This window comes from Ranitomeya imitator, chromosome 2 (assembly GCF_032444005.1).
Source record: "Ranitomeya imitator isolate aRanImi1 chromosome 2, aRanImi1.pri, whole genome shotgun sequence".
NCBI classification, from domain to species: Eukaryota; Metazoa; Chordata; class Amphibia; order Anura; family Dendrobatidae; genus Ranitomeya; species Ranitomeya imitator.
Window position 1 is genome coordinate 817,013,461 of NC_091283.1, and position 15,000 is coordinate 817,028,460.

General features: G+C 35.2%; 1 protein-coding gene across 37 annotated transcripts in view; it reads left to right on the plus strand.

The window, feature by feature from the left end:
• Positions 1–15,000, plus strand: part of EBF3 (EBF transcription factor 3) — a 202,748-nt gene that overhangs the window by 10,397 nt on the left and 177,351 nt on the right. For all 37 annotated transcript variants that reach the window (XR_011318539.1, XR_011318541.1, XR_011318540.1 and 34 more), the window contains exon 6: positions 921–989. Coding sequence is in view for 33 of the 37 variants with exons in the window: in XM_069753926.1 (XP_069610027.1) it covers positions 921–989 (69 nt within the window). In the remaining 4 variants the exon portion in view is untranslated. The remainder of the gene's footprint in view (positions 1–920; positions 990–15,000) is intronic.

Below are 15,000 nucleotides of genomic sequence, written 5' to 3' on the forward strand. Positions count from 1 at the left end.
TGGGGGGATAGGGAAGGAGCAGCGCTGTGCACCTCCGGCTACAGTAGCGCTCGTCATACTCTGAGGGGCATACTATTCCTTGCTATTATGCTTATTGCCTAAATGCCATTTCTGAGCAGACATATTGTTGCAGCTCTAATATACAAAAGCTGACTTTTCCTCATATCAGGTAATAAATATAAATTACAACCAATAAAGTGGAATTTCTTTATTATCCACTTCTGCATGTACTGCAATTAACATAGAAAGTGCACAGATGTGATTTAAGCTGTAAGTGGAAGACTGTAGACTTTTCTTTAATCACTTTAGCTGTCAGCTTTAAAAGGCTTTATATACTTTGCCTACCATATGGTGTTAATTTAGCTAATTTAGACATGTAACCATTATACAAGTATGCTTTTTTTTTTTTTTAAATGCAAGAAGCATAACATTTTTGTTTCATTTCTGCTTTAATTAAAGTTTCAATAATGGAGTTAAGGTAGGCTTAGATGGAACTTTCCCATAGATACGTTCACGCTTTTTTTTTTTTGTATTTTGGTGGTTATAATTAATAAATGTCTATTGGTTGGAGGTTGCATCTTGCATCTTTTGCCAAAAAATAACAGCTTGACAATTTAGAGGTAAACAAAAGCGGAGGCTCCGAAAAGTTATTCCCAAACCTCCCGCCTTTTTCCTCCACCATCGCCATATTTACGTGTCGTAAATTGATATTTAGTTTTCATATCATGGTGGTGGTGTGTGTGTGTGGGGGGGGAGGGGTTGGACCACTTGGGATGCCGATAACTGGCATCCAAATTTGGTCCGTAAAGTCGAAATGTTCGGGCCTAGGAAACAAGTGGGATTTTGGTTTTTTGACTTTTTTTTTTTGCAATTTCTTACTAATTAAATATTTAATGTTCCCTTTTTTTTATTTTTACCAGTCGATGCTGCGACAAGAAAAGCTGTGGCAACCGGAACGAAACCCCCTCGGACCCCGTTATCATTGACAGGTAAGATCTGCCTCTTGTATCCTGTTTACACGCCGTACCCCGCGGATCCGTGTTCTTCTCGTAGTGTAGCCGCGAGCTTTTGCTGTTGCTCATTGTCCTCGTCTGTTACCGTGTCCAGGTGGGTTGACTTGGAAACCTGGCGCATCCCTCTGTAGGGAATCAGTAATGACTTGTGAGTCGTCAGGGGAAGCAGTTTCATCTGCTTCTTCTCTCACGGTGGCGAGCTCTTCTGCCTAGCGAGGGTTTTTTTTATTTTTGGCTTTAAGTTTAAAGAGATGTCAGAGAATGCATTGTGTTAATTCGTTAACAAGTGGTTGATTCTTCCCTTCTTCTTCTTTTTTTTTTTACCGGCGGTGGCATTGCCCCCTCCGGTAGAGACCTTGGTGGCGGAGTATTGCGTTTGTTGTCCAATGTTAAAATTAATTTAATCTGCCATCAATTAAGTATGAAATACATTCTAATTTCCCCCCGAATTGTAGCTGTCATTTACGTTGTAAAGCAAATAGGTAACTAACAAACCAAAGTTACCCTAATTGAAACTGATTGCCCAGGCTGGTTGCATTTCCCGAAATGCATTTAGGCAAACACCTCGGCTGTATGTCATCTTTAGGTTTAAGACATTGATTTTTTCGAAAATTACGAAACACTTTCTGAGACCATATTGATGCTTGTGATATTAACAAATGACCCCCTCCCCTCAATGTTCAACCAATCATATGGCATATGTATGATAGGCAGTCCGTACGTAGATGGTGCCCAATGCCAGGCCATCGGGCCTTTTGAATGAGAAAAGAGGGAGGTTTCCAATGTTTTGACTGGTGATGGTGGTCCTAGTGCACGAGAGGTTGGGGGGGGGGGGGGGGTGAAGGTTGCGTTTCAGCAGCTTTCATTACAAATTTATCTTTTGATCTTGTCCAGAGAGTGAAAAATTAAATCCGGAAAAGTCCTACAGTTAAGCCTACAGAAATATGCAACCGCTAGTAGAGAGTAATGCTAATGTTTAACTAGGCGGAATATCTGTTTGCTTAGTGGGGAATGTTAGGTATCTGACAGGAGGGACATCTCTCTTATTAGTAATCAAATAGGTTTGGCCAGTTGTTCCCTTCGCTCAAGTTCAACACTTTCTAGGATCCAAATGTCACAGGTGAAAAAAAAACAAACCCCAATATATTTATCTATATATTTATATATATTTTTTAATTTTTTTTAAAATTTATTTGCATTATTTAATGTAAAGGAATGAATCCCTTGAACACTGGGTTTGGTAGAAAATCGTATAAAGTGTGGGATCCAAATGTCACAGATGAAAAAACCCAATACATTTATCTATATATTTATATATTTTTTTATTTTTATTTTTTTTAATTTATTTGCATTATTTAATGTAAAGGAATGAATCCCTTTAACACTGGGTTTGGCAGAAAATCCTATAAAGTGTGGGATCCAAATGTCACAGATGAAAAAAAAACCCAATATATTTATTCAGATTTTTTAATTATTATTTTTGTAATTTTTAAAAAAAATATATTTGGGCTATTTAAAGTAAAGGAATGCATTTTTTTTTCACACTGGGTTTGGCAGAAAATCCAGCAAGTGTAAGATCTAAATGTCACAGATGAAAAAAAAACCTTCAGTATATTTATTTATATTTTTTTAGAGTTAATTTTGTAATTTAAAAAAAAAAATCTATTGGGGTAATTTAAAGGAATGGATCTGGTTAGGAAGGGGTTTGGCAGAAAATCTTATATGTCTAGAATCCAAATGTCACAGATGAAAAAAAAAATACAATTTTTTTATTATTTATTTGGGTTTGGGTTTGGCAGAAAATCCAGCGTTTGTCACTTCTTTATATACATTTAGCGTTAATGAAAGTAACTGTTTTTAAAAAAAAAAAAAACGAATAATGAAGTCTTTGGACGGTGCGACTCCATCTGTGCATACGATTTTTTTTTTGTCACCTGATCCACTTTGCATGGAGTGTTCTTTGACTTAGAAAAGTCTGATTTTCTAATCCGTTCATTAATGTATCGGGAGGGATACATCAGCCATCTAGTGCTAGATGAATTATACGACTGATTATTGTTATATTGAAGTATTTCAAGTGCAAATTGAAACCGTATTTGTACCTTAGACAAGTGCCTTATAATTTGGTATTCTGGACGCATCAGAAAAGGGATGAAGCGCAAAAAAAAATAAAAAAAATAAAAAAATTCTAAGAAACATTTAGTTAATGGCTTCACCATGTTTATTTGAATAAAGAAGATTGAAACTCCATTTACGCCTCGCCTAAATGCTTTGGAGATCTTAATTATTGATGGAAAACTCCGCCGTGCTTCTAAATTTGAAGATATGACAATTTTATGGGAATTTCAATCATTTTTCGTAATTTTGGTCGGAATGTAGTAGATACTCCTTTTTTTTTTTGTGTTCCCGATGGCGGACCAAATCACTTTTTTTTCTTAAAGTGCCTTTCTTTATGATGACGCTTGGTGAATATAGTAGTTCTGTGACACTTTGGTATATATAATATACTAGGGTTGCAGAAGAAATAATTCCATTAAAAAAAATGGCAAACGATACATTAAGGCGGAAATCATGGCTATTAAACGAGGTGTTGGCAAAAGCTTCATTTCCTAATAGTGGATATTTAATGTCTGCCTTGCTCGATTGGCCAACGCTCTTTCCAAATTGCTATGTTTAATACTCTTGCTGGTTCTAACATTATAGTTATTTTGGTCAATTTACAGTTCTCCACAAGTAGTGTTACCACATGGCTACTTGGCGTTAAAGTGAAATATGCACAATTATATCTCATTAGCTTTTCCCCCAGCCTTCTGGACATTATTCAGCTTAGCTACATTCCTTACTTACTACTTCCAATCTGTAAAATAAGTCTTGACAGTAATGAGAATAAAATAATAATAATAATAATAATAATAATAATAATAAAAATTATAATAAAAAAATTTAAGCAGTGCTTCATAATGCTCCATTTTATATAAAAGTTATCTGTCGAAAATAAATGTCATCCGACATTACTGACCCAAGTGTGACAAATTGCTTCCAATCTGTAAAATAAGTTTTGACAGTAATGAGAATAATAAAATAATAATAATAATAATAATTATAATAAAGAAAAATTAAGCAGTGCTTCATAATTCTCCATTTTATATAAAAGTTATCTGTCGAAAATAAATGTCATCCGACATTACCGACCCAAGTGTGACACATTTGGCAACAAATGAATTAAGTTGTCATTTTTCCCTTCTTTTTTTTTTTTAGCTCAAGCATGAAATGATTTTCATAAAGCAATGTTTTTGTTAAATATATTTTTCAAAAATATTTTAATATTTCAATAAAAAAAAAGAAACAAATGAATAAGGAATGGTAAATACATAATATTTAAAAAAGAAATGAAATAAAAATAATAATAAAATAAAAATAATAATAAAAAAATAAATAAATAAACCGGAAACGGTAAACAAATCGTCTAAAAGGTCAATAGAAATAATAATAGAAAATAAATAAAAATAATAATAAAAAAAATAAATAAACCGGAAACGGTAAACCAATCGTCTAAAAGGTCAATAGGAATAATAATAGAAAACAAATAAAAATAATAAGAAAAAATAAAAATAAGAAACGCTAAATAAATACTAAAAAAAAATAAGTAAAAAAAATTATGTTAAAATAATAAAAAAAGAATAAAAAAATAGAACCAAAGATAAGAATGAGAAACGCCAAATAAATCCTATAAAATAGAAGTAAAAATAATAATAAAAAAAGGAGAAAAATAATATTAAAAAAATAAAAGTAAGAAACGCTGAATAAATCTTATCAAATAAAAGTAAAAAAAATTCTAAAAAAAAATAAGAATAATAATAAAAAATAAAAAAAGCGAAATAATTCCTCGAAAAAATAGGCACAAACAATAAAAAAATTATTAAAAAAATAAAAGTAAGAAATGGTAAATAAATTATATAAAATAAAAATACATATATGTGTAAAAGAATAAAAATAATAATAAAATAAAAATAAAAATAAGAAGCGCTAAATAAATCCTAAAGAAAAAATAGATAAAAATGATAATAAAAAAATGAATTAAAAAAAATAATACAAATAATAGCAATAATAAAAATGAATTAAATAAAGTAGGAAAATACTAAATAAAAAAATGGTACAATGGAAAAGTAAAAGAAAAAGACTTTTATTTTCTTTGTGGTATTTCAGAAAGGGATGAGGGTATCATATTCATAGTGGAATAATGTTTTCTTGGAAAACACAAAAGCAGATGTTCCTCATTAGGAACACCCATTGTCTACATATCACAGCTATGGACAGATAAATCTCTCCTATTTCACCGGTACATTCCTATAGCTGTAAATGATTACAGGATGCTGCTGTGACTTCTAAACCCAAGCCACACTATAGGACGGTATAATTCTTTGCAGCCATCACATACCATGTTTTATTGCAACCTATGGAAATTCCTGGTGAGATCCATTCTACTGTACTTCCACTTGGAGTTTTTTTTTTTTCTGCTTTTTGCTTGTTTGACTTCTCTGTACACAAGGAGCTCATTTCTGTATGTTGGGAAGTGAAAAGACTGATTGTGGAGGAAGAAAGAGGGAGGCAGGGATTACATTACTATGAAAACATGAAGCAGCAAACTGGAGAAGCCCTGGCAGGCCAGAGGCTGGGTACTGGGACTCTGCTTACTCTGTATCACTAATAGCATGCTCTGCAATGCATTTCCAGATGGTGCCATCACAGACATACTGCTGGTTGGCATCTCTGCGGGTAGCAATGCCCCCCTCCTCCAAATAAATTTGGCATTATTCTATAGAGTTTAGGAGACTTATCATTCCAAGTGTGTCCTACTTTCCTGTATGGAAGCCAGACATCTGTTTATCCCATTTTCTTTCATACAGAGTTGGAAAAAGCTTGAGTTTTTTTTTTTCCTTTTATTTTTTTGGGGGGGGGTGGGGGGGGGGTGGGGGGGGGGGTGTGGGAAGGCAAGAAGGAAAAGTAAAACAAAAATAAAAAAACTTTCTCCATATATAACAGTTGCTGCTTCAATTTCAGACCGGTGGGGTCCTTTAACTCTATTATGTAAAATAGTTAAAAAAAAAAAATTATATATATATATATATATATATATATATATATGTAAATATATATTTTTATATATTTTATATATATATATATATATATATATATATATATATATATATATAATAATGGAAATGCATTAATAATAAAAATAAATAAATATCAAAGCAATAATAAAATAAAAAAATATGAATAAATAACCGTCCGCGTTCATAATATGAATAAATAATAAAAAATAATATTTTTTTCCATATATAAAAGCAAAAAAAATAAATAAATATATAGATAGATATATAATAATGGAAATGCATTAATAATAAAAAAAATAAATAAATATCAAAACAATAATAAAATAAAAACATATAAAAAATATAACCGTCCGCGTTCATAATAAAAATAAATAATAAAAAATAATAAATAAAACTTTTTCCATCTATAACAGTCGCTGCTTCGATTTCACACCGGTGGGGTTTCTTTAGCTATATTATGTAAAATAGTAAAAAAAAAAAAAAAATATATATATATATATATATATTGCAAATTAAAAAAAAAATTAATGGAAACGCATTAATAATGATAAAAATAAATAAATATCAAAACAATAATAAAATTAAAAAAAATATATATAGATATAAAAAATAATGGACCGCATTCATTGTAAAAATAAATAAATAATAAAATAAATGCTATAAAAAATAATGGCACGCAATAATAAAATATACAATACATTTTAACAAAAATATCTCTTGGTCATTTTTTTGAATGGCAGAGAGTAGATTTTTTTTTTAATCTAGTAACATATTTTTTTTTGTAATTGTAAAACAGTAGCTGAAGACTGATTGGAGTTTTTGTAGCAAACAGTGTTTCCTTTCACTTCCTGTCTCAAAGGTCATAGAAAGCTGACCTTTGCTGGCAGCCCTCCTCGCTGAATTATTCATGTGATTGACTTTTTGTCAGTGCACACAGTTGTGCTCTGGGACATTTTATTCATTTACCTCATTTAAAGCGCCTTTCTGCACCTGTTCTAGTATTAATATCATGTAATTTGGGCCTAATGCCGATTTTGCTGAGCACTCATTATATTTTTTATTAGCTATATTTCCAAACGATTATGTATGATTATTACAGAGCCTTACAAACAGCAATGGGTTATTCCCTAGACCTCTTTTTCTTTTTCTTTTTTTTTTTCTACACTGCTCATGTCAGGTTGTTTCCAGAAGCAAGGAGGGTAAACATTTGACCAATTTCAGTGTTTTTCATTTTTTTTCTTAATTTTTTTTTTTAATTCTTACCCCTTTTTACCCAACCAGAGAGAACTTAGAGTTCTCTCCCTCTTGGCTTTGTGAAAGCATGATTAAATCCAGCGCTGCGGAAGCTGTACAAATGCCAGCATTTATAAGGTCAATGCTTTTGTTAAAAATGCTATGTAAATGAGGATCTGCAAAAAGGGACATTAAATAAAATTAAATTCATTGTCTTCTTTAATGTCATTTACATTTTGGCTAAGCCTTGGCCTGTCAAGAAGGATTTTTTTTAATAATTTTAATTACACATCACTTAGAGATGCAAGGATTTCTTTTCAGTAGAATTTGGATAACCTGCGCGAAATCATCGTTTTGTTTAACTTCCCAAATGACAAAGTGTCGTAGCATTTGCCTAACGCCCCCAGGACGGACGGTTAAAACTGCTTTATTTTATTTTCCTCTTTCAATTCTTTTTTAACCATTTTAACACCAAAACCCAGTGGGTTTAATGCCTAGATAATATTGCACTATCTTCTTCTGCTTCTTCTTCTGTTCTTCTTCTTTTTCTTCCTCTTCCCCTTCATTTTCTTCTTTTCTTATACTTTGCCTTCTTTTTCTTGTTTTTGTTCTTCTCCTTTTTCTTTGTCTTCTTTTTCTTGTTTTTGTTCTTCTCCTTCTTTTTCTTTGTCTTCTTTTTCTTGTACTTGTTCTTCTCCTTCTTTTTCTTTGTCCTCTTTTCCATGTTCTTCTCCTTCTGTTTCTTCACCTTCTTTTTCTTGTTCTTGTTCTTCTCCTTCTGTTTCTTCAACTTCTTTTTCTTGTACTTGTTCTTCTCCTTCTTTTTCTTCGTCTTCTTTTTCTTGTTCTTCTCATCCTTATTTTTCTCCTTTTTCCTATCCTTCATCATCTCCTCCTTTTTCTTCTCCTTCTTCTTCTACTTCTTTTCTTCTACTTCTTCTTCTCATTTCTTCTTCTTAAAATATTGCATAGTCCAAAGACCCCAGTAATAAATTGTTATTTTCTAAGTAAACAGCTTCTCCGTCTTTGTTCTTCTTTCTCTCCCGTAAATTTGGCATTGGTTTCAAGGATATGGGAAAATTTTGATTAATGGCCATGTGGCCGCTTGACAAAGAATTAGTGAGTGAAGCATTAACACCTCCAATCTTATAAATGTAGACTTGGAATAAGGTCAGATTCTGGATAATTTTGACATGATCTAAGTCATGTCAGCATTACTCAGCCATCCTTTTAACGGTTAGAGAATATGAGAACATTCATTGGGTAGTATCATCTCTTTTGCCGGTGTGTTTCTTGGTCTGTGTCTTCATTTTCTCTTCCTTTTCAAGTATAATTGTTAATTTAGGCATTCTATCATTATGCTTGATACTTTCTCTATATCTTGAAGATTTATCCAATGAGCGCAATGTATAATTTGCATTTTTAAGGGCCCAGTGTAGCCAAATCTAATAGGCAAGTGTGAATCTGCTTGCTTGCAAAAGTTGCTCTAATTTTAAAACACTGCACAAGTATCCACTTCTAGCCTCTCCGGTAATAGCAGATATGATAGGAAACACTCTCTGCTGTATTATTAGTGCCAGATCAAGTAGGGGTGACAAGGCGTGATTCTGAAATGAAACGTTTTACATCTCCAGATTAGGATCAGCCAACGATGAAGAACCAGGGTCAACGACTTAGTCATTTCTTCTAATTTTTCTATTTCTTTTTGTCTTTTCCTCCCGGCATCATTTGATAAAACCACCCATTCCCTTGAAGTGTACAGACCTCTGGCATCCACGCATTGCTTTAAAACATATGAAAGCAGTATGTGTTTGTGCGGAAGTGGGTGGGTGGGTTCTCGGAGAGCCTTGTCAAAAACTATAGCCGAGAGTTACCCTGATATTAACCATTCTGTGCTTCTGTGGAGGCCTTATCAGGTGAAAAGGCAAGATACTGCAGGCCTATGTGGTTCTCTTTGATGAACTGGATGAGGCCATGGAAAAAAAAAAATCTGACTGAGTTAATGTTTTTGGCCCAACAGGAAGGAGAAATCAGATAGGGAATAGCTGGAGTTTTGGGTTATAAAGCGAATCTATGTGTCGTAGGCTGTGAAGTGTATTATTGTCTCTCTGTGACATAACATCAGGATGTTCATTGGGTTTAGTGATTTGGTGTTTACAAGGCTGTATTAGCGCAGAGCTTGGAAGTCTCTCGCTTAAATAAAAGACTGTTTAAGAAATGGAAGGCTGCCTTTAGTAAGTGAACTATCAGCTGTGTTCATTAGTGCGGTAATCTTTGATCTAGCAGTGCCGTGCGACACAGCAAGTTCTGATTTTATGTAGCGTGTTCTCATTACTTTCTAAGCAGTCTGTCAAATTATTTACTTAACGAGAAGTGGATGTTTCATTGTTTGCTTACTACTGGCCAGCAAGAACAGCCCGGCGACACATTAGGGGCTATCTAGGACTTCTGAGAGATAGAACTCGGTAAAACTGTAATTGTTCCTCTTTTACTGCTAAATAATGATTACAAAGAATCTAGAATGATCTATGAATTTGTGGGGTCATTCGTGGAACTAACACGTTTTATGGCAAGGAGTATTGGAGGCCATGTCCAGTTAAATATTACTACCAGTTTTCTCCTCTCTTTTCTTCTTCCTCCATCCTTTCTTCCCTTCTCACATCTTTTCTCCTTTTTCACACTTCCTTTGTTACATCTTCTTCTCTTTTTAGTTGATTGTTCTCTGTCATCTCCTTTTCCTCTTCTTCATTGTTGAAACTTTCTTCTTTCTTTAATACTTCCTCCCCTTCTTCCTCATCTTCTTCTCCCTTCTTCTTCTTCCACTTTGACTTCCTATTCTTTTCCTTCCACCTCATTTTACTTTGTCCCCTTCATTTCTTTTTCCTTTACTTCCTCTTTTTCTTCATTTCTTTCTTACTTGTTATCATCTTTTCCTCTTTTTCACTGCACGTTCTCTTCTTCCTTTACCTCATTTTCCTTTTCTTCACTGTCAATCTTTTTTCCTTCTGTTCTACACCGTCTTCTTTTTTTCTCGTTTTTCTGTGCCTCCATCTAATTTCTCGTTCTTTTTTACCTTTTTTCATCCCTTCTTCCATTTTTTCTGTCTTCTCTGTTTCTTTTCTTCATTTTGTGTTTTCCTCTTCCTGTTCCTCCTTTATCTCATCCTTCCCATCTTCTTCATTCATTAATTAGATATGTTTTTTCTTCTACTACTTCCTTTTCCCCCCATTCTTTCATATTTTTTCTACCTCATATTTTATTCTACTTCTTCTTCCTCTTATTACTCTCTCTTCTCATTTCTTTCTTCATCATTGTATACACTTTCTTCTTTTACTTCATTCTATATCTCCTTTTGCTCTTCTCTTTCTTACTCCTTTTTCTGATCTTCCTTTATCTGTTTTCTTCCATGACACTGTCCAGTGTCATACAAACATAAAAATACAAAAAAGTTCAGTTCATTTATCACAACTAGCATTGAGCGAACGTGCTCGGACAATGTGTTATCCGAGCATGCTCGAATAACATGTTCAAGTCCCTGTGGCTGCATGTCTCGCGACTGTTCGACAGGCAGGGATTGCCTAACAAGCAGTCAAACTCTGCATGTGTTGTGCCTGTCGAACAGCCGCGCGACATGCAACCGCAGGGACTCGAACATAGTATTCCCTCACGCCGAAGACACTCTATTAGCACACGAGCATGCTTGGATAATGCCTTATCCGAACACATTCGCTCAACACTAATCACAACTCTAAATGTAGCAGTAACACCACATTCTTGTTTAAGACTTGAGACTTGACAATCTAGCGGCGCAAACAAAAGTAAGAGTAGAAAAAAAGCATCGAATGCAGCAGGCGATGTGTTAGCAATGCAATGGCTGGTGCCTGTCTCATCTAAGTCATGGGTAGTAGCTGTAATATGGATGTAGCAGCGCTGAATCTCCCTCCTATATGTTCAGGGCCATAAAGTTTTTCAAATATGGAGCTAAACTCCTGCAATTTAGCAAATAACTATACTGTTCAGATGGGAAAGCAGCACACGACTTCCTCCATGTCTATGCAGTGCGGTGGATTCAGCTGACGCTCTTTGGCGCCGCGTTCAGCTTTGTCGCACTGCCACAGACAGGATTCGTCACTTTCCTATCGGACATCTGAAGAGCTAGTTAAAGAGCGCTGGTTGAGTTGTTTCACGGTTCCCCTTTTCTGAGAATGTAATTTGACAAGCGTTGTCATCGAGCCAGCGCCACTAGGCCTCGGTTACGGGTTAAAGTCTCAGAAATGATGTTACACTCACATAGAAGTCATTGACTGCTCATTGCACTTTGGGTGATTTAACCAAAATACAGCGTGATGAATCTGCCAGCAAATCCAGAATGGCATTTTGTACGGCACTGGCCGTAATGTTCCAGCGTCAAGTCATCTACTATGTCGTATCCCTGCCGTAACACACATATACCCAACGATACCGCCACGAAAGACAATGACAAGTCTACCTATGCTAAAACATCTGTATGTAGAACGCATCCAAACTTTTTGGAGGCTCCAAATTAAGTGCGCCTTGGCATCCTCGTTATTGCATCTTTCAAAATAAAATAAGTAAAAATTTACATTTTGCAATTTCTGAAATTAAAAAATTAAAAAAATTCTAATAGTTTTTTAATTTAAAGGATTGTGTTGTGCACATCAGGATGGTTCCTACGGGATATATAATGTATACATGTGTATGTCAGACATATGTTTTTTGAGAATCATGCATTAGAACGTATGTATATACATTTAGTTTTAATTCCCTATAGTTTACATTTTCTCATTGACTAGTAAAATGAAAACAGAGAGAAACCAGCGGTTCCATACATGTGGTGAGGATTAGATAGCCCACGCTGCATTTCTCGGCTTCCTTGTAGGGGGGCTAATGATACACTTAAGACTCCTTGATTGTTGTGGCAGTGGAATATCTGATGGAAGCAATGGCAGATTAAATCACCAGTGATAGAAATTGACACTCGGAGCGGGCCAGGAAGTGATTGACAAGGAAGGCTACAGGAAGTGGGAAAAAAATTTGGGAGCTTAACCTGTACTTGGCAGAGCTTGCAAAACTTGCACTCCAAGAAAATGAAAACCATTCAAGTCGAGGAGGTTGCCAGAACACAAGCTCCTCTTGTTAGTTTATCTTAATGGGGAATCTTTCGAAAAATGTTTGCGGTCAAAACTATACAGACTATGAAACTGACATGGCGTTACTTGGGGGTTTTCACATAAAGCGTGCGGATCGGTGAAAATACTGGATTAATTGAATCAGTTTATGGAAGAGTAAAAAAAAAAGAAATTAAAAGAATAATAAAAAAGAAAAAAAAAGGATTTTTGCCGCTATTTGTTTGTATGGATAAGGGTTATTTTGTGGTTTGGGTGATTGTTATGGTTAGCGTAGACTAAGTTTGAAATTATATATCGAAGCCAAAAAAGACTTAACTGTGAACGTTTGTTCAGTTGTAACTTGGATTAGTTTGCAAATTCCTTCTCCCCCCCCCTCCTTAAAAAAAATGCCAAAAAAAAAAAGTTTGAAGTGATACTTTTACCATAAGGAAAACTTTTCTCAGTAAGTTATCCCTTAATGTGGGGTTACGGGTGAATAAATCGAAATGCATAGTTTGGAAATGGCAGCAGAAGACAGTATTGTGTTTTCTCAATAATTCACTAGGAAATGAGTTTAACATGTGTGGAAAGGAAAAGACATACATTTGTGTTGTTGTAAGACATGCAGCATGGCCCTGGCTAACGGAAAGAGACGGCTCCAGCTTGTCTCTACTGCTACACATCTGGTGAGAAAGTGCAGCTTCTGACCTATCACTCACTGGACTCCTGGTGCCATGCTACAACCCACTTAACATGTGGCTCACCAGTTGTCCCAATGGTACCAGTCTCTATTGCATTCTTTAAAAAAAAAAAAATAAGAATTTATAAAAAAAAATTAAATTTTTTAATTTTAAAAACATTTTTGCTATTTTTTCCATGCCTGTGTAAGTTTCTTCATTTCCGTTCCTCAAAAGTAAAAGTGACACTTTCTTTCATTTTTGAAAACTTTTTGATTTGAATTTTTTTAAAAATTTTTTTATTTTTTTTTATTTTTATAGTTGTGTTATGGCCTTGTGCAGATTTGTCGCATTTTTAAATTTTTTTTTTTATTGCATAAATTTGTCACAAAACCTGATGGGTTTCCTGATGCCAGCAAAATGAATGAGAATCCTTAAGACTCGCGCAGACGTCGCTTATTTGCCACTTGCAGATTTCAATCTGCAGAATGTTGATTCTTTGGCTATGTGCACACGTTGCAGATTAGGCTACTTTCACACTAGCGTCGGGCTCGGCTCGTCGCAGTGCGTCGGGCCGAGATTCCGACGCTAGCGGTGAATGCGCCGCACAACGGAGGCAGCGGATGCATTTTTCCGGCGCATCCGCTGCCCCATTGTGAGGTGCGGGGGGCGGGAGGCGGGGGCGGAAAAAGCTGTCCGTCAGCAGCAAAAAACGTTACATGTAACGTTTTTTGCTCCTGGCGGTCCGCCACAACACGGCGCAACCGTCGCACGACGGTTGAGACGTGTGTCAATACGTCGCAATGTGTTGGTAATGTTACTCTATGGGGCAAAAACGCATCCTGCAAACAACTTTGCAGGATGCGTTTCTTCCCCTAAACGACACATTGCGACGTATTAAAAAAAACGCTAGTGTGAAAGTAGCCTAAGGCTTAGGAATTTCTGGTGCGGATTCTGCCTCTCCTGGCAGAAAACGCACCTGCGGTTCCGCAGCTTTTTTTGTGCAGTTCCGCAGCGTATTTTGTGCGTTTTTGCTGCGGTTTTCTTGCGGATTTGCTGCGGTTTTTACCCCTGCGGTTTTCTATAATGGAATGGGTACAAAAACGCTGCAGATTCACAAAGAAGAAGCGACATGCTACTTCTTTTAAACAGCAGCGTTTCCGCAGTGGATTTTCCCCAAAGTGTGCACAGCATTTTTTTTTCTCATTGATTTACATTGTACTGTAAATCAATTGCGGATCTGCAGCGTTTCCACCTCAAAAAAACGCTGTGGATCCGCAGAGAATCCGCAACATGTGCACATACCCTTTCAGCGTTTTTGCCGCAGATTTCACCCATATTAATGAGCGGGGAATAATCTGCACCAGAAACGCATGCAAAAAAACATAAAAAGTGGCAAAAATGCACCAATTTTAGCCAGCGTTTTTCCTGCCAAGAGATGCAGAAATGGTGCAGAAATTTCTGCACCAAATACTTAAGGTGTGCACATAGTCTATGGGGGTGGGGTAACATCTGCACCATAAATAAATGTACAAAAAAACGTTAAAAATGTAGAAAAAATGCGGCTAGTTTACGCTGCGTTTTCCTACCAAGTATTTGGTGCAGAAATTTCTGCACCATTTCTGCATCTCTTGGCAGGAAAGACATTTTTGGTGCATTTTTGCATTGTTTTTGATGCAGTTTTTCCTTGCGTTTTTGGTACAGATTTTTCCCCACTCATTAGTATGAGTTGAATCTGCAGTAAAAACCCTGAAAGAATCAACATGCCGCAGATTTAAATCTGCAAGTTACAAATACACAAACCTCTGACGGGAAAAAAAAAACAAAAAAA